This window comes from Sciurus carolinensis, chromosome 16 (genome assembly GCF_902686445.1).
Source record: "Sciurus carolinensis chromosome 16, mSciCar1.2, whole genome shotgun sequence".
NCBI classification, from domain to species: domain Eukaryota; kingdom Metazoa; phylum Chordata; class Mammalia; order Rodentia; family Sciuridae; genus Sciurus; species Sciurus carolinensis.
The window spans coordinates 19947090-19967711 of NC_062228.1; the positions used below are offsets into that span (position 1 = coordinate 19947090).

The 20622-nt window shown below is 41.5% G+C and overlaps 1 protein-coding gene across 3 annotated transcripts in view; it reads left to right on the top strand.

The window, feature by feature from the left end:
- The window catches only part of Cdh11 (cadherin 11), a 150072-nt gene that overhangs the window by 88442 nt on the left and 41008 nt on the right, over positions 1-20622 (top strand). For all 3 annotated transcript variants that reach the window (XM_047529789.1, XM_047529790.1, XM_047529791.1), the window contains 2 exons: positions 13691-14089; positions 18143-18437. In XM_047529789.1, coding sequence (XP_047385745.1) covers positions 13862-14089; positions 18143-18437 — 523 coding nt within the window. In that variant the 5' untranslated portion in view covers positions 13691-13861. The remainder of the gene's footprint in view (positions 1-13690; positions 14090-18142; positions 18438-20622) is intronic.

The window sequence follows — 20622 nt, forward strand, 5'->3', positions numbered from 1 at the left end:
ACACAAATGGTGTGAATCTACATGGTGTACAACCAGAGAAATAAAAAGTTGTACTCCATTTGTGTACCATGAATCCAAATGCATTCTGCTGTTATTTATAACTAACTAGAACCAAGAATTTAAAAAATGAAAGCAAAAGACTGTATATGAGTCATATGGCATAGTGTCTGTGACATGGCAGATACTCAGTGGAAAGAAGGTAAGGCATAGACGGTAACTCACTCACAGACCTGCTCACCAGTGGCTGGGGCTGTTTAAAGCAGAAATTTGATGGATGATGAGTGATTTGATAAGATGACCTCCTAGAACTAATCTGGCCAGGAAAACCCATTGCATCTGGCTGGCGGCTTTCCTCAGCCTCCCCCTGATTGCTCCATTATCATCCCATATCATGGATAATTGAGAGGCCTGGAGTTTATGCAGAGGAACTTCTGACCTGTATCCCCACTGAGTCTGTGTCTGGTTTGTATCAGCTTTGCTTGTCAGACTCAGCCATCTGCTTCTCCCCACTATGCGCACCATCCCCTTGCCAAGGAGCTGAGTTCAGCATCCTCATATGTCATTGCTGCAGAATCCCATTGCATTCCGGGGCCAACAAAAAGGATGCCCGCATACATGAAAGGGACCCATTTACAGCGTCCAGCAGATTTTACATCCTTGTTGGAGAAAAGGAAAGACTCACATAGCCTTTCTTGTAATAACAAAAGATAATTTACATTTATCTACAATCCATAATACCAAAGGTTAAAAGCCAAAGCTTTTAAAATTAGCTACAGAAATCTAAGTTGCACTGCAGTCAACCTCTTATCATCCCTGTCCTCACCTGTGCAGCCCACGTTATGCATTTGTAAAGAGCTTCCCCATCCATTATCTCACGTGACCCTCAAATTAACTTGGGAAGAAGGGAGGTCAGGTGTCGTTCCTCCTTTTCTTTTTAGGAGAAAGCAGACTCAAGAGAGGAGAAATGAGTTGTCAGCTGTCAGTGCTCCTGGTTTCCTGAGCCGAGGCCTCCTCCCCGTACCCGGAGATTATGGGCATCCAAGCAGGAATTTACAAACTTGCTGCTGGACTGAGACAGGGAGTCTGTTAGGGATCAAAATATCACAAGTGGTTTCAGTTTTTTCCCTATTTTTTTTTTTTTTTATAAAGTAGCAGAGATACTTTTCAAAGAGAAATTTTGTTGAGTCTAGCTGTCTGTTCTGTTTGCTGTGTACAGTAATCCCGTGGGTTTAGCCTACCCATTATAGCACTTCATCCCTTGAGTTGTCAGAGTGTTCCCCTAATCACATTTGAGGAGACACCCACCATGTTGCCCAACCCTTCATTGCATGGATAGGAAAACTGAGGTCTTAGTTATTGGACACTGAGTGACTGAGTGGCGGGTCTTTGAACACTCAGGACTGTGTTCTTTGTACTCCTTATCATCACAACAGATAATTTCTGATTCAGATGATGATTTTCAGAGCCTAAAACCAACACTGGCACACAGGGTCTTTTGCAGTGATTAAAATAACCACTTGAAATGAGATGAATATACTAAACACTTCAAATGGGATTATTGTACTGAGAAACTGTCCTAAAATGTAAGTTAATTTTTAAAATGTTAATGTTTTTATTAATGCATTATAATTATACACAATAGTGAGGTTTGTTGTGAAATAGTCATATTTGCACATGATCCTATTTGCTCAAATTCATTTCCTGGTACTTTCCCTTTCCATCCCTGTTCCCCTTCCTCTATTTTTGGGTCTTCTTTCTATTTATTTACATACATACATTTTTTCATTAATGCATTCTAATTATATATAGAGTGGGATTTATTGTGGTATGTTCGTACATGCACATAGCATAATTTGATCAATTTTACTTCCTAGTTCTTCTGGTCTGGCTTATTTCACTTATCATGATGTTCTTCAGTTCCATCCATTTACTAACAAATGGCATAACTTCTTTCTTCTTTATGGCTGAGTAGAACTCCATTGTGAATTCATACCATTCATCTATTGATGAACACCTGGACTGGTTCCATAACCTGGTTATTGTGAATTGTACTGCTATAAACATTAAAATGCACGTGTTGCCATAGTATGCTGATTTCAGTTCTTGTGAATAAATACTGAGGAGTGGAACAGCTGGGTCATATGGTGGTTCCATTCCTAGTCTTTTAATTAATTTTAAGAGCCACCTGTGTCTACTTGTATCCTACTGGATAGCGTAACACTATCTATCAACTCTAGATGTATATTGGAATTACCTGGGAACTTAAAAAATGCTGTACCCTGGGTTTTATTGATTTTACGTGGCTTAGGGTGAGGACAATGGAATTGTTAAGGCTCCCCCGTTGCTTCTAATGCTCAGTCAAGGTTGAGAGACATTAGTCCAGATACTCAATGACAGCAGATACAACGTCCATTCCATACTCTATTGTGCCAAGTGGCAAGGAATTCAGTGAGGGGTTAACTGCCATCCAAATTCTTAGAGAACTTAATATGTCCTGGGGAAGAGGATGATGTAATTGAGGACAAAGAATTATTGAAAGTGCCCCTGTTAAATTTTGTAAAAGGACAGTGTGATCCAAAGGAAACAAAATGGTCCCTTCTACCTGAGGGAGGAGAGAGGGAGAAGGTGTCTTGGTGGTAATGATTCTGGTAATGGATTAAAAATAAGTTTTTTTTCTTCCAGAAATGCATTTGGAACAATAGATGTTTCTGCCAGGCAAGTCAAAATTCACGTCTGTAATTCTCAATAGGATTAACCTGGGATTACAGAAAATCTAATTAAGTGAACCATATCATCTGAGACCCACAAAAGACACTTAACGTTGCCTTTGAAAGTCCTGCCTGTCTGGGAGGGTTCAGCCTATGCTTCAGAAAATGCTCTGCACACATATAAGGCACTTGACTGCTTTGCTGTATCCCGTTACTTTTCTTTTATCCCTCACTTAAATTTTTTTTTTCTTCTGCTAAATGACATTAATACATTGAAAAGAAAGGATTGGACTTCAAAGATTGGCTTCTTTGAAACAACAGTGAGATAATTACAAGGCTATTGTTGGTGTCTGTTTTCCAAAAGTAAAGGGGGTAAGAAACTCTCTGTAGTATATGTAGATGCACACAAATGTCATTTAAAATGTGGCAGTGTTTAGTCTGCTCTTGGCAGAATGCAGGAATCCAGGGAAGTACATTAGTAAAGAGCCCTCCGAATAGCCCACCCGCACTCTGGTGAAAATCGGGCTTCTGATAATTGGAAGAACCTGACCGCATGCCTCTCCTGCTTGGTGGCACCTATGCGCTCTGATTAAGCTGGGCCAGTGTGTGTGTCTCTGAGTTAACTGGGGTCACAGGATGCACCTCTTGGAAATCTAAAGGCTCTGAGCCCTGTGTGCCTGAGTCACACTCTCCCTGGCTTTAGTAATTATTTCAAAAGACCCACATGAAGCCCCTGTCAGTTATCAAGGCCACCTTTGGATAACAATTCCTCCTCTCTTTGTTTATACCTAAAAAAACAGATTGTTCCACAGTGGCTCTCTGCAGGTCATCAGACTCTAGGAAGAATATGAAGATTTCTGTCCCTGGTCCTGTTCCCCTCAGACAGTCTCTCCAGTTCCTTTTGAATGTCATTTCCTGGTCTGCATTGTTTTCCTGGAAATGGTTTGAAAGAGAAGATGGCTTTGAATCCAGATTTAGGGGAGAGAGGAAAAGGGAGATGCTATAAAATGAACCTTCTCCTGAGGATACTTCCCCCACCCTCTTGGTTTTTCTTCTGCACAGGGAGGAGTTAAGGCTTTCCTGACCTGGCTTTTCATTCTGGATGAGTTATTTATCATCTCTGTATCTCGATTTTCCTATTTGTCTGTTGAAGTGAGAGACCAATAGTTGAAACTCCCTCCCTTGTCATCCAGTTTGGAGGTTCTAGAATTTAACACTCTAACAGCATCTCCACACTTAAACAGAAAGGGTTGCATTGATGATGGTGACCCTTGGAAGAACTTTAGAACCTGTGCTGGAGTTACCTGTCCACCTGCCCATTGGCTTCACAAAGATTAAAATGCTTAAAACTCAGTGCTTTTGCTTTCCAGACCCACGTTTCCCCTGAGGAGGGTCAGGAACAACACAACTATGGTTTCACTTTCCTCTTGCAGTTGCCTCATCCTCTGTCCTTCCACTCAGTTCCAGGGTCCTCTGCATCTGCAGGGTTTCAAGAACCTCTTTCCTCCTCCGGAGCCATGTTTCTAGTTCATGATTCCTCTCCCCGGAGTATTTCAGTGGCTCCAGGACACCAGACAAAACACAAACACACAAAAAAATATGGATATCTCAATAGTTTATGTATTGAATACATGATAAAATGAGACAATTTGGTACATACTGGATAAATAAAATATGTGGTTAAAATTCATTTCAGCCATGTTTGACTTTTTAAAACATATTGTCTAGAAATCTTAAAATTATGTACGTGATTCACATTGTGTGTCTTTTGGACATCACTGGATTACTTATCTCAGCACCCTCAAGCACGTCTGTCTTTACATTCAGCAATCCCTATTAGAAGTATTGATTTTTTTTCCCCTTTAGTAGACAGTAAACTCCTGCAGCACTTCGTGAGGCAAGCACCATGCTGTGCCAATGCACATATACCAGGCTTATAGTATGCATTTATTTACTTGTGGAAGAAACAGCATCCCTAACTAATCTTGGTCACCTACTGTGTTTCAGGGTGTCTTCTGTTTTACAATAGTGATCAGTTGAGAAAAGGCTTTTGCCTTTGTAAACATTACATTTTTTGATGTTCCCCACGTGACAGGTACCCTACAAAGTTCTCTCTCAATGCATCACCTTTTTTGATCTTGGGACTCCCACTTTGAGACCCATCCTAATGTGCTTCTCATCTCCAACATGGCAGCTTGGACTGGCAGAGGAAAGTCATACATCCAGGGAGTAGACCTTGAGCCTCCTTCCTCTAAGCCCTTCTTCCTGAGCCTAGGTTGTTCAATGCTTCATCACAGCTGCTTCTGCTCACCCTTGTTTCTACTGCGCATCTTAGATATTCTGGATCCTGCCAATCTCTTGGCTAGAAATCCTTAATGGATTCCCACTGGCCATCAGTAAAGGCTGAGTCCTAATGCACGGATTCAAGAACTGTCTGGTTAACAGGGCGATGCATTGCCCAGGCCTAGAGGGCACGGATCCCGCCAGGTTGTATGTACGTGAGGCTTCCTGGAGTTGGGCGGGGAGCTGTCCTATTAGTTGGGCTCAGACCTCAGAATGAGATGAAAACGTCCATCCAGGAGGGTTGCTCTGTCTCAGCAAAGCCCAGACTCACAGGCTTCTGCAGGTATGCAATAATCTTTAATAAGCAATTTCCCTCTTTCTGCTTTATAAAAGGAAAAACTTAGTCCCTGAGGAAGAAGCATATTTTTTTTCCAATGTCGAACATCAGTTCACTGGCAGAACCTATGCTATAGCATATCTATCTTGACTTTTGATCTAGAGATCTGTTATTTTGACTTCATCTTCCTTGGAAATTCACAGAAGATGGCATTTTCTACAGCTGAACAAGCGATCTTCACAACTAGTGTATTGCACCCTTAAACAGGCTTAACTTTTTCCTCCTAATTCTCATGGTTCACTAGGTCGCTGTTTTGATAAGGGGCTGCCCTCAAGTTAGCCCATATATCGGCAGTGTACTGTCATCTGAGTGACAGAGTATTGCATGTGACCTCATAGAAGTTCAGAGACAAATCAGCCGGGCTGGGTCCCTTGGAGAAAGCAGCTAAAGGGCAGTCCCTGATTGTCAAGATCTTCAGAAAACAGGGTCACGCAATCTTCCATTTGCATAGCATAGGCACAGAGGCTGTATTTACTTCTTTTTGGTTTCTAACTGGATCCTTCATGTCCTTAATTTCACTGAAACCTGAGCCACTGCTAGATGTCACTTAGTGGCTGTGCCTCCTCAGTTGCCTCCCAAACTACCTGTTTCAGCCCCCTCGACCAACTGCAGAGGATTCCTGCATTCTTTCATTCATGTTCCCAAGAGACTGCAACTCATCCAACTTACCATTATGAGCCATGTTGCACAGGTAGAGGCAGCCGATGGTCGGTGTATGGTTTGATTGTCACAGAAGTAGGTGTGGTCATGCCTCAGAGTGTGAGTGAAGGAGGTTCCAGGCGTGGGTGGTTGTGGGTGTGGGGGTTTACTTGGAAGAGACTTGGGTAGGCTAATGTCAGAGCACAGCTGATATGTCACATGTTCATCTGTAGGGCTGTGGTGACTGACTTATTTTTGCTCCTTGTTTTAGTCAGTTTTTTCCCTGCTGTGACTGAAAGACTCAACCAGAAAAAATGAAGAGGAGGAAAGGTTTATTTAGGGTCTCATGGTTTCAGAGGTCTTAGTTCATAGAACGCCAGCTCCATTCCAGAGGACTCAAGGTGAGGCTGAATATCACGGCAGAAGAGTGTGGCAGAGGAAAGCAACTTGCATCATAATCAGGAAGCAGAGAGAGAGGTCTCCACTTACCAGATACAAATATCTACCTCTAAGCCAGGCCCTGAATTCCCACCTCCTGCAGCCATACCCTACCTCTGCAGTTACCACTCAGTTTATTCCTATCAGGGATTAATTCACTGATTAGGTTAAGACTCTCACAATCCAATCATTTCTCCTCTGAACCTTCTTGCATTGTCTCACACGTGAGCTTTTGGGGGACATCTCACATCAAAACCGTAACACTCCTGTACATAGTCCTGATTGCCCGGATCCCAAGGTACCCTCACTCACCTGAAGAGGTCATGTTCTCATCATTAGCTGAAGACAGACGCAGATCCTACAGGTAGGCACTACTTGACTTCAGTGTATTCCCAAGGTCCCACCCAGACCTGGCACTGTGAAAAGCTGTTGCCAAATGAAGGCATGGGCAGATAAAGACAGTTTTATGTGTATTTGCTGCTCAGAGACCACAGGGCATTTTCATATGGGACATTCATATCAACAGTGATGTTAGGTGATGTTATGCATCTGATTATTTTTGCCACTTTGCCTTCATCTTCACTTAGTTTAACTGATGCAGAAGAAAGAAAAAATCGAAAATGAAATCCCTCTCCCTTTCCACACATTCATGTAGAGCATCGTCAAGGCTGACACCGCTGACAGTGTGATTTCCTGCATGTGTTGATATATTTTATTCATCTTAATAATTAACATTTAAAAATATTACAGTGAGAAAAAGTCTGTCTTGAGGACTAAACAGAGCACAAATATTAAGTTCTTCATTGCATGCCTAGCATATGACCATCTGATCATTTGGAGATGATTTAATGATGTAAAGAGATAAATAGGTACCAAATGATTACACAGGATGAGGTCAGGGGCCTCAAGTTGGATTCCTATGATACCTTCTGGCTATGGCACCCTAAGAATATAAAGTCTTATTATACAGACATAGAGCATAATGGAATTCACATCTAAAAAAGATGCTTGTCAATATCAAATAAAATTCTGTAGCTGTGATGATCCTTGAAGATGGGAAATACCTTCTCCTTGTACTGAAGATCAGGACTGTGGACTCTCAGAGTTTGGAAGGCAGGTGAAATATTCCCAGGCCAAGCATGGGTTTTGTAATCATGTAAACCTGAACTTGAATTGCAACATTGCCAGTAATTCTGCCTGTACTTGGGTGAGTGACTTTACAACTCGGAGCTTCTGTTTTCTCATAAATAAAAATTTGAGTAATATTTTCATACAGCTGTGGTGAAAACACACATAAAACGATGTGTACTGAGCCCTGAGCATGCTATTCAGTTTTGGAAAAACCAGAAGCCTGTCTAAAGATTTTATCTACTATTGTAATTTAATTCTGTGTAACCTGTAAGTGATGGAGCTAAATTTTGGACCCAGGTTTGCATGCCATGCAGGAAGTGAATGATCTTTGTATTTCCAAAACTGAGCACCTGAAGTTCTCTAGAGTCAGACATTGGAACGGTTGTGATATTTCAATGCATCTTTTGAGACCACGCTGATCATTAATAAGGGGCACTTTTTTCTGCATACCATAACATTTGAATTTGATATTAAAGTGGAGTAATATATACCCTAATTCTTTTGTGGTCTCCACTGTATATTTTGCACCTGAAAAAAAAGTGATTGCCTTGAGTTCATGCCAGTGTAGAAATCAGGGAAGATGATTCGTGATTCGATAATTCTTGTAACACCTCCTCTTCCCTTCCTGGATGATTTTCACAGACAAAACATAATTCCTGTGATTTGATTTGAAACCAGACACCAGCTCAGTGCTGAATGATGAGATAAAAACGCGGGATAAAATATGCTTGAATTAATTTGCATAATAGAATCTGATTGGTTACAAAGCTGTGTTTGTTGAAGAGGAGACCAGAGCCCCTGAGCTCACTCACCAATGAGGGGACATTGCCCATACAGAATGGGATTTTGAGTTCTAGTGCAGGACTTGGTAATATTCTTCATGTAGTGATAACCTGTCTTTAGTTGTAAATTAGCTACCTGGAAATAAAAGGAATGGGTCAGTCTGTCTGATCCTTCCAACTCTGTGGGGAGGAGAAAGATGAAATTCCAAATTAGTTTCCTCTTTGTTAAGTGCTTTTGTCTTCCCTTCCTTACCCGATAACAATTTCCAGCAGGAGTCCAAATATACTTAAACACCCGAATATGTCATTTTCTTTTACAGAGACAAAAGCAGGCACAGCAAGAGAGTTTTATGCTCAGGGCGCAGTAGCTTATGACGGGCTATCTGCTCTCAAGATAGAGGGGTAAGCCTTCCACTTAGGGCTGGTGGTTTTGCAAATCCATTTTCCTGTCATGTTATTACTCCTGTGACTTTCAACAACATTTATTTTTCCCTCCAAGCGAAGTACTCCCGTCAAAAAATAAAGCCCTCCTATATGTTTTAATGGAACCCCAATGCTTAGGCATTCTGGCATACCACTGGAAATTTTTAATGGAAAAATTGTTCAAGAACTGCCCTGGGGGTCTTTATTAAAGCTAATTAGAACACTGATATATTTTCCTAATTATTACCAACATCGAGGTCTTCTTAGGAGGGAGGTCTCCTATTAATTTTCATGCAAGATTCCTGCAAAGTTTCTGGCACTGAATACATCAATCACGTCTCCAGATTCTAGAAGCATTTCTTTAAAAAAAAAAAGAAAGAAAGAAAGGAAAAGAACAGAAAAAAAAAAAGCTTCTTGGATACATTTTAACTTATATATTCATTTTAACCTATATATATAGAAATTCTGAAACAAATTTAAAATTAAAAAACAAAGCTTAACTTTTGCACACTCTTAACTAACTACAGTTTGGCTGTACATTTTTGTGGGTGGTCTGATATAATTACTTCCTGCTCCTCTTCACTTTGGTCTTGCTATGAAATGCTTTCTCTTTTTCTTTGGGGTTTAGTTAATAGTTTTTTGTCATAGCCTACCTCAAGTCCTCATGCTCCCCAACCTTAAACTTTTGTCATGGTCAGTCAATTGTGTGTTCATAGGGTTGTGTTTCTATATCTGATCCTCAGTCTTTTCTCAGAGAGGCAGTGACAGGTGGAATCAGAGAGATAGGAATGCAGGTATGAAACAAAATTCAGGGGGTTCCATCTCAACTCTTAGCCTTGCTGGCTCTGTAACCTTGGTTAGGTGACTTTTTCTTGGTGCACCCCAAAATACTTATTTGTAAAATGGGAATAACATTTGTACTATGAGTTATTGGAATGATTGGTGACTCAACTCATTGAAAACCCTTATAAGAACATTGGACAGATAGCACCTGACAAATGTTAACTGTTTTCAACATAATCTTAATATTGGTGTATATCCAATTACAATGCTGGCTTACTTCCCACATTCAGGTGGCTGCTGGTTACCATTTTTATTAGAGTGTCCATATCATATCCTTTTAAACTTTAAAAAACAGAACAAACGGTAGGAGATGGTATTATACACTGGTTACAAATAGACTAACTAGAGCCAGATGGCATGGGATCAAATACTAGCTAACCTCTTATCAGAAGCCTAACCTAGCACAAGTCACTTTTAAATCTGGTTTCAGTTTCCTTCTCCTTTTGAACAAGAAACATGTCTATTCATATGATTGTTATAGAAATCAATAGATGGATTAATATTTGTAATGTTTTAGAACAGTGATTAGAAAAAAATTTTGAAAACATTTTTATTCTGAAAATGAATAAACAAAAAGTGATAAAATCCATCTTATACAAAACTACAGTAATCATTAAACGATTTTATCTATTGGGTAGTCATCTAAGCGTTTAACATGATGAAGCCAAATGACAACTTTTACAACCTTTCCAACAGAAGTAAATAGACTGTTTACCTCCTAACAAAGTGCAAGGCTGATTGTTTATTGGTCATATGGAAACTCTTAAACTCATTAGCATTAAGCTAGATTGTTTTTCTTTTTTTATAAAGGGGGGAAAAGTTGTCATCTAGTTTCAACACTTTGGTGTCAGAAATAATTGTACTTTACAACAAAATGGCAGCCAGAAGAAAGAGGTGCAGAAATATCAACTTTAATTAAACCCTTTCAAATACACTTCACAGCTTATATGCAAGAATAATTTATCACCATGTGAATGAACGTTTAATACTTGGCATGGTACAAAATGGGCAGGATCTCACAACACCATATGCTCTTCCTTTTCTCTTGCTTCTTGAATTTCTATAGAGGCAATATTAATTTTGAACCTGAAATATGTGGTTTAAATCATACATTTGAATATTATGAATGGACTGCTTTGAGCTCAGGTCCTGGTTATATGTCACAAATAAAATAGAAACCAAACTTAAGAGTCTGGCTTCCAGTCTAGTAAAGACACAGTATATGAATCAGAAAAAAAAAAAAAAAATAGTGCCCACCATCTCTCACCAGAGCTCTAACCATGAATATGAAGCCGGAAGCCACTTTGCTGAGAATGAGGCAGATTGTCACAGAGGGAAACTGATGAGGTGCCATGACCAGCTGGGCAGATTCTCCACCAATCTCACGCTTCCCCATGTAAGCCCGGAGACCTTCCTGTTGCTTCCTATTGCCTCATTGTAGGATCTCACCACTCCTGGGGCCCTCTCTGTGCTCTTCCCACATCATCTGTTTTGCTTGCTAGAAACAGCATTTAGTGCCTTATTACAATGTTGAGTGTAAGGGTGAAGCTGTTGAATGATAGCACTTCATTTTTGATGGGCCTCCTTCTCTCACATAGCCCTTTATCCACCCCAGTGCCTGCACACCACAAAGTTTGAATATACTCCCTGTTATTTAAGAAGGAACTATCATGCTACCGTCACAAGTGTCACTGAGGACAGTGGGGGACACCTGGAATTTATTAGTTATCTATTGCCTCCCCAGATCCATGTTGCCATATTACAAAGAAAACAGAAAGGCCTGGATTGGCAGAGTCCAGACCACCAGAAGGGAAGGAATTAGAACAAATCAGAATTCCTCTAATTCCTTTTTTTCCTGGACTTTTAAGGCCAGATTGCCGTGGTACCCTGAGTCCTTCTTGTTCTTCAATCTCTCCTTTAGAGAAAGCACCTCGTTGTCCTCTTCTGGGCACCCCCATCTGTATTCACCCCTAAGGCAAGTGAGTCCTGCAGCCTTGGATTGTGGCACTTTAGTAAACATGGAGGAAATCCAGGGTGTGCCAGTTCCCTACTCTATCTTCAGCCCTATGTGGGTGCAAGGGTTCTTATTCTTCTCGCCATTCACAGGAGACCACAGGGACTCAGAGTGACTGATTGACATGTCCAAGGTCACTCAGATTATAAGATCTAGAAGTGATATTTCATTTCAGGCCTATCTGATCTTGAAGTCTAATTACCTCCCACAATGCACAGCTCCATGTTTTCTTCTTCCTGTCCCTCCTTCCTCTCTCTACTTCATCCAAACCAGTTAGCGAAGAATTAGGTAATAGTACAATGTTCAGTAAGCTTGCCAGTTCCATTGGGACCCAGCAGCACTAAAAGGGGGTATCATCCTTAATATCTATCTGTCCTCCTCCATGCACAACAACCTTCTGAGATCCCCCTACCATTGGTGGAAGGGTGATGGTGAGGTCAACTGGTTTAGGAGCTAGGGTCATGTCTGGTGTCCTGCGCATTCCAGTGTGAAAGGATACTTCTAAACAAGAATGTGCGGGGCTATAAGAGAGGAGAGAAAGAGTGAAGTGTCCTAGAGGAAAACTGGATTTCCAGCACCAGAAATCTTCAGTCCAGTGAGGGAAGGTCAATAATCTGAAGCAGGAGTGAAGAACCAGCACAAAGAATGGAGAGAGAACAGGGGTGACCATCTGAAATGTTCACAGAATGTGGAAAGGTGAAAGGCATTAGTGTCTCAGTCTTATTCTTGATGAGTAGCTGCATCATATCTGGGTGTTAGAAACGAGATCTTTACATCGAGCATACTGGTTTGTTTCTCCTGATTAGAGAGAGCTTGTGAAGTATCCTCTGTAAGCCTGTCTGCTTTCGGGGTGGACTTCTGATCAGACAAAAACAAATATTGCCCATTGGATTAATATTGAAACCTTCATTGATCATTGTAGCCTTGATTAATTCACCAGTGAATCCTTGAGAACTTGACCTATTATTTCTCCAATAAACTTTTTACTGCCCTTCATCCTTGGGATCTGCCTCAACCTCCCTTCTCTAGCATGGTCCATTGCCTGCTTTCCTTATATCTTCCAGTCTTGTTAAAGGTTTGGAATATGTTATGCCTTTGACTACCTGTAGAGTTAGGGTTAAGCTGTTCCTTCTGCATGGTACCCTGTTTTAGTCAGTGTTTTTCACCACTGTGACAAAATTTCAACCAGAATAATTATAGAGGAGGAAAAGTTTATTTGGGGATTTATGGTTTCAGAGGTCTCAATCCCTAGATAGCAGACTCCATTCCTCAGGGTTCAAGGTGAGGCTTAACCTCATGGCAGAAGAGTGTGACAGAAGGAAGCAGCTCACATGATGATCACAAAGCAGAGAAAGACATCTCCACTTGCCAGATACAAATATATACCCCAGTGCTATGCCCCCAGTGACCCACCTCCTCCAGCCACACCCTACCTGCCTTCAGTTGCCATTCTATAAATCACATCAGGTAATCACCTGATTCACTGGTTGGGTTAAGGCTCTCATAACCCAATCATTTCCCCTCTGAACCTTCCTGCATTGTCTCACACATGCGCTTTTGGGGGACACCTCACATCCAAACCATAACATATCCTATTCTTTACCTTCTTATTGCTGTTAGCTCAGTCATTCCATCTTCTAGAAAATCTGCTTTCATTGTAGAACCTCTACCATTTCCAGTTTGGATTCTGTGTTCCTCTCCTGGGCTTTTATAGTGCTCCAAGTTTCTCTCTTATAAGAACATAGGCAAGCACATTTATGATCAATCACACTAACAGATAAATACCGTGTACCAGGTATTGTGCTAAGAGACTTACATGCATTGCTCATTTAATCCCTGTGACATCCTTGCAATGAGTAGGATTCTTATCCCCATTTCATAAACGAGCCAGTTGAACTCAAAAGACATCAGCTAACTGACCCTAGGCTGACACACTTGCTATACTGACGCTGAAGCCTAACTGTTTACTGAACGGAAATGAAATGAAGTGAGGGTGAAGCCTGCAGCTAATCAAACCTCTCTTCGCTTGCAGAAGCCGACCGGGGAAGTGGGCAGCCCTGACGTGATGTGCTCAGAGAGCGAAGACATTCTCTTCCAGGAGAGGTCTGCCTGACGCATCCGGGAGACTCCCACAGGAAAGACCGCCACTGGGCTGGTGGACGGGTGACAGCCGCATTCTCCTGTGCCTACCACATAACCAAAAATGAAGGAGAACTACTGTTTACAAGCCGCGCTGGTGTGCCTGAGCATGCTGTGCCACAGCCAGGCCTTTGCCCTGGAGCGACGAAGCCACCTGCGGCCCTCATTCTACGGACACCACGAGAAGGGCAAGGAGGGGCAGGTGCTGCAGCGTTCCAAGCGAGGCTGGGTCTGGAACCAGTTCTTTGTGATAGAGGAGTACACCGGGCCTGACCCTGTGCTCGTGGGCAGGGTAAGCCTACTTCCGTGCGACATTTACCTGTCTCCCTCTACTGATGGGAACAATACCACTTGGACAATAAAAATGGAAAGCTAATAGGGAAAACTTGGATGGTCTGCCATCAGTAAAAACCCAACATCATGTACACACATGCTCTCAGTTTTCTTTTCCAAGATATAAACTCACTCATGTTTCCCACTTAAGGTAATACCATAAAACAGCTCTGTAGGCTGCTTGACAGTCTACTGACATGGAACTGATCATCACTTCTTAAATCATCCTCCATCTGGGGACATTTCCTTGATCACACTCTTACCCCAATGTGGCTGTCCTTCCTTTGCATTTTCATAACTCTATATATGCTTTTTATCATACCTTTCTTTGTTGTATTATACATATCTCTCTATTTCTCTCTTTCTCACTAAACCCCAAGGTACTTTGCTTCAGAGAAAGGGTTGGGCTTGTGTCTCCTGGTCCTGGGACTAAGCCCACTTTTGAAGAGATGAGTGACTGGGTGTCACAGGACGGGTATAATTTTTATTCCTGTTGCTTTAGGGATGGGAAAACCCAGGTGGGATGGTTTCAGGTGACAAACTTTACTCAGGTTCTGCCTTCTTTGCGTAGAATCACCAAAAATGCTTTAAGTGTAGAGAATCCAAAACACATTTGGAAAACTGGCTTGCCACTATCATTTTTGGTCAAACATGTAGCTATCTTTTGAATGATAGTGACATTAATGACAAGGAGAGTGTTATTTATAAGCCTCAGAAATGAAATCCTACTACGTGCAAATGCAGTACTAGGTATGTGTTACACCAAGGTAAGAATAATTCCTGACCTGAAAGAGGTCGGAGTATAGGGGAAAAGAGACAGTTACCTGAGCAATTAAAAGGGAAAAACTGAAATGAGAAGGAGGACAGATGAAATTTAATACATGTAATTATGAAATTAAATGGTAACAATGAGAAGAAAAAAGGAAGGTTTTATGGAGAACTATGGGATCTAAAATATGAGCAGGAGTTACTCAGGGAGGGAAAGAGAGGCAAGGGGCCGATGTCAGGTTATTTTGAGTCCCTTGCAACCAACAAGGTTATCTTTATTCTTCCTTAACATAAGGACAGCACTTCATATTTATATCATCAACATACTTAGAGGGGATTTATGAGAGTCTCAGTAATATTGTGTCAGATTGGGAGCATATCATTTTGAAAAAAAAGGTATCAAAGGAATTTCATTCTTTTATATCCAAAATGAATATAACTTTGGAAGATGGAAATTCAGGGAAATAATTGCATGCCAATTCCCTAAGTAGAGGAGGCAGAGACTTCAGTTAAGGCAGGGGTCATAGAGCTTGAACCAGGTGGAAAGCTGTGTGTGAATCATTCTGAGAAGACTGAACCTGCTGCCTTGGGACTTTCTCACTGGGGAGCCATGATGTGTTAGAGAGGGAGGGTGACAGAGGGGACAGGACCTGGGGAGCCATTTCATCATCTCTGGACCAAGCAATTATCATGGCTCTTAGAAGGGAACAGAAGGCCAAGAAGGAGGGAAGAAAATCCTAGTGTCTCTCAAAGCCTGTCAGAAGTTCACACCTAAGGGTGAATCTCATGTTAGATTGGAAGGGAGAGGAAAGAAAAGTGACTGGATTGTATGGATTTTCCTTTTGAAATGGTGCTGGTCTAGTTCTCCATAAATAAGAGCAATGGAGAAGTTGGCTTGTTCTCTAGCAGCCTTTGATTTGATAACATTCAAGGTTGAGCGCTTCAAGATTCCCTGAAAAAGCCAAATTTGGCAAAACATAGACTTTCAGATTTTGGGTAGGAAATGCAGTCTGTGTCGTGCTGAGATGTGCTGAGGGGGAGGCTGGCAGTGGGTGACTCAGGAATCGGCTGTGCCCGGTGCAGAGGCTGATCCCTGACAGAGTCCACTCATCTCCCAAACTGGTTTTTGTGTGAAACCTCATAAATATCATTGTCCATACTGTAACTCTTCGCTGTAAGAGAAAAAGAAAAGGGGATTCATATCTGACTTGCAAATCCAAAAACAAAGTAGGAAAAAAAAATGAGGTGTTCTGTAAAATTTTCAATTATTTGGCCGATTGTGAAATTTATCTATTTGATTCCTAAGAAAATTCTCCAACTCCTGTGTCCTATAGGAAGGCCTCCAGAAACTTTCAGTATCTGTCCACTTTCACTTGTTTCTTTATTCCTCAGTCACAGGACTGAGCCCCTAACTTTGGATGAGTCAGAGAATACAGAGGGACACCCCGCAGCCACCCTGGGGAGGGACTGCAGGGGGCGCTCTGCCTCTGTTGGGAAAAACCGTACGAAGATTGGAGCAATTCTGTCCATCCATTACAGGCCTTCGAACAACTTCATTTGTTGTTCTCAAACGGCCTTTTTCTTCCAAAGTATGTCAGCCACGATTTCACAACAAAACACAAATAAAAAAAATTCTTAAGTAAAGTTTTATTTTTTTTCCTCTGAGGAATCATGAGGTCGAAAAACATAATGATCTTTTAAATTTGTACCTACATGTATCCCTCTGAGATAAAATATTTGGTGTATTTGAAACACCACAAATCAATTAGATATCTTTGGGGGAAAACTGAAATAATATAGAATTTCAAAAAGCAGCATGTTCAATCTTGCTTTGTGACTGGGCAAGCTCTCTTTGCCTTGGTTTCATAGTAATAATTAAAATCAGAGTAGTAATAATAATCAAATAGCATTAACAATATAATTAGTATTAAAGAGAATTAGTAACAATAATTATTGTTTTAATTATTGTAAAGGTTCTTCAGTTTACAGTGGGTTTTCTTATGTAGTAGGTGGATTCAAGGCCTTTTTTGGTCATTTGTCTACTCTGGGGATTATGAGAACAGGGAAAATCATGCTTCTCTTTTCCCACAAAGAGCATCATGAGGATCAAAGAACTCAAATTAAGATGAAGGCTTCTGAAATTGAAGTTGAACAACAAGAGAATGTGGGGAGTTTGTTGCAGCAGGAAAATCAGATGAGGCCCTTGGGGAAGGTCCATGTTCAAAGTAGAGCAGACTCAAGGTCAAAAGGCACAGGGCTGGTAACTAAGTAACCTGGGTGATTTCTTAGGCCTGACAAGTATGGATTTAAGCAGGATTCATCTTGCCTTTAGGCTTTGTCCAGAGGTGGAAACCTCCAGGATTTTAGGGATGTTCCTAGGGTCTACAGAATTGCATGTGTCTTACCCCATCCCACCTGCCCATCCTCTGTGGTCAGAATGAGCTCTCTTTCTATGAAGACACATCCTCAGAGCCACAGACCAGAGTGCTGCACAGCAGGGATACTGGAAAAGTCTGATCAGTTAGAAATAACAAAAGTCCTAGACGCATCCCAGGTGTCCCTTGAAGAGGAGCGCCAAAAGAGATGAAAATAATATGCACAGTGTGAGTGAGGTGGACTTGGATGTATCCATATGGAAGGGCTCCTGAATTTACTGTTAGAGGAAAATGGCAAGGTGAAGAATGAAGTGTGTGCTAGGACCTTTATTAGGTAAACATAAGCTGGGACACCCGTCACTGTAGAGATAGGCTTGCAACTGTGTAGATGAGAATAGCTTCCAGAGCATTCACATGAATCTGGTAACAATGGTGACTTCTGATCAGGAAGATGAAGGTGTGGGAGCCAGAACTGAGAGGAAGTCTTATAATTGCATAAATTCATGTTTATATTTTTAAAGATATGCATGCATTTCTTTCAAAATTACTAGTATGAGATATATATATATATGTATGTGTGTGTATATTTTGTATGTGTGCATGTGACTGAAAAGAGGGAAAGGAAGAGAATGAGCTCTAGAATAAAAAGTATTTGATCCTTGGCTTTATTGTTTCTCAGTTGTGTGACCTTGGTCAAGACAATGATCTTCTTCAGGATTCTGTCTCTTCATTTGTAAAATAAGGGTGAACTCTCATGAAGTGTGTATGTGTGCCTGTGTGTGTGTGCACACGTGTGGCAGCCATCATCATAAGTCACTATCTCCCTTCATCCCTTGTGAAATTAAAAATCTCCGTTTCTCTTTTCCTAGCTTCATTCCGATATTGACTCTGGTGATGGGAACATCAAATACATTCTCTCAGGTGAAGGAGCCGGAACCATTTTTGTGATTGATGACAAATCAGGGAACATTCATGCCACCAAGACATTGGACCGAGAGGAGAGAGCCCAGTACACACTGATGGCTCAGGCGGTGGACAGGGACACCAATCGGCCACTGGAGCCACCGTCAGAATTCATCGTCAAGGTCCAGGACATTAATGACAACCCTCCAGAGTTTCTGCACGAGACCTATCACGCCAACGTGCCTGAGAGGTCCAATGTGGGTGCGTAAGTGGGGAAGACCTACTCCACTTCCTGGCCTGGTATCCCTGCCAGTGGTCACCGTGGAGACTGTCCTCCCAAGTAGAACTTGGGCTATATCTTTTGTGGCAAAATAACAAACAAAAATTGCTCATTGGTGTAGCTGGAATTTTATGTTCCTAGTGGACTTGAGGTATTACAATGCAGCTTAAGTTTTTAAAGGGTGGAGAAGAGGGAAGAATGGGATTGAATCTGGGTGTTTCTGACCTCTGTATTCTCAGGTGTATGAATCAGAATCCATTACATCTCTTCTTTCTTTTAAAAAAAATTAGTTGTAGATGGACAATACCTTTATTTTATTTATTTTGCTGTGGTGATGAGGATCTAACCCAGTGCCTTACACATGCAAGTCAATAGCCCTACTAAAGAGCTATAACCCAAGCCCCTACATCTATTCTCTTAGCCTTCATTTTCTCTTCTGTAAAATGGGAATAAGGCATATTGATGTTCAGTAAGTACTAGCAATGGTAGTATTTGTTGGATGGAGACCGTGTGATAATTGACAGTCTCCAAGCACTGTATTATCTATTTTTTTGCCGGGAAGGGTACTGGGGGTTGAACCCAGGGCCGCTTAACCACTGAGCCACATCTTCAACACTTTTATTGTTTGTTTTGAGACAGGGTCTCACTAAGTTGCCTAGGGCCTTGTCAAGTTGCTGAGGTTATTCTCAAAATTGTGATCCTCTTGCCTCAGCCTCCTGATTCGCTGGTGCACCACCATGCCTGGCTTTAGTTAATTTTTGCTGTGATTACTGTTTGCAATGAGGCAGGTCCAATTGCCTCTCTTTTACAGATGAGAAACCCAAGGTAGAAGTAGGTTAACTAATTTATCCAGGGTCATCTGGACTAGTAAGTGGACCCAGAATGCATAATTCACTACACTTCACATTATGTCATCAGTGGATTCAGAGTAGGTATGTCTTCCCAAGGTGTTTGACGACACATTCCATTGTTCAACTATGGGACTCTGAAGGCATTCTTCAACTGGCCACCTTCTGACAACAACTTCCATTTGACTTTCTAGAATGCATGCAGTTGTAGCATTTGAGAAGCATGCCCCGGATGAGGAAAGGTCTGTCTTTCACACAGTGAATAACAGGCCTGTTCTGATTAGCGGGTGTGTCTAATCACATGAGCTCCAAAGAATGTAGGCACGAAGAGTGTCGCACAGCCCACTTTGATGGATGAACAAACCAAGTCCTAAATATGGAGATCAGCCAACTCAGGAGCGACCTGGCAGCCCAAAGCTTCTCCCATTCTGCCTCTTGGACACTCTTGTGTCCTCTCCTTCCTCTTCCCAGCTCTTCTCTTACTTTGTGAATTCAAATCAAGCCACTTTCAGCCTTCTTGCCTTCTCTCTTCCCACAGAGTTTTTTTTTTTTTTTTAACTTTCTTAATATTCAGGTCTGGATTCTACTAAGAAATAACGAATATCAACTAAATCTATATAAATGGGGGATGGCAGAGTCAGGAACTGAGCTGCAGGGACAGCAGAGAAGTGAGGCAGGAAGGCCAGCCATCTCAAAGAATAACCCATGGGAAGTTTCACTGGTCTCAGCTCTGGGGACCCGCATGCTTAGGGACAGCACCCAGACCCTCCATGCTGGCGTGTCATAGTGGAGTGCTGGCTGGGGTCAGAGAGTGCTGGGACGGAATCCTCGCTGAAACTCTGACCAGACACACGAACCCAGGCAACTTCTCACACCTTTCTAAGTTTGTATTTCATCATCTGTAGAGTAAAATAATATACACACCATGACAGGGTTAAATAAAGTGGATGTAAAAGTAAAGGAGTTGAAAAACACTTAGCAGAGTTTTAGAAGTACATTAATCTATGAAAATTAATAATTTCCTTAGCTGTGATATGATCCTTTTCTTCTTTATAAAAAATCTCCTTTGTCTTCAATACTTGGAATTGGGAAAAACCCAAAAAAGACTGTGTGTATAAACAATGAATGACGGGAGGGAACCAGAAAAGAGTGACATTTACGTGTACATACATGAAAGTCACGGACAGCCCTGCAAAGTAAGAACAGTTAGATACAAACAGTGTCTCTGGGCTTCATTGCCTCCCACACTGATCCTTCTTCCCCAATGAAAATGTCCAGAAGGAACTGGCTGTTTTCTTTGCTTGCTGAATTGGGATTG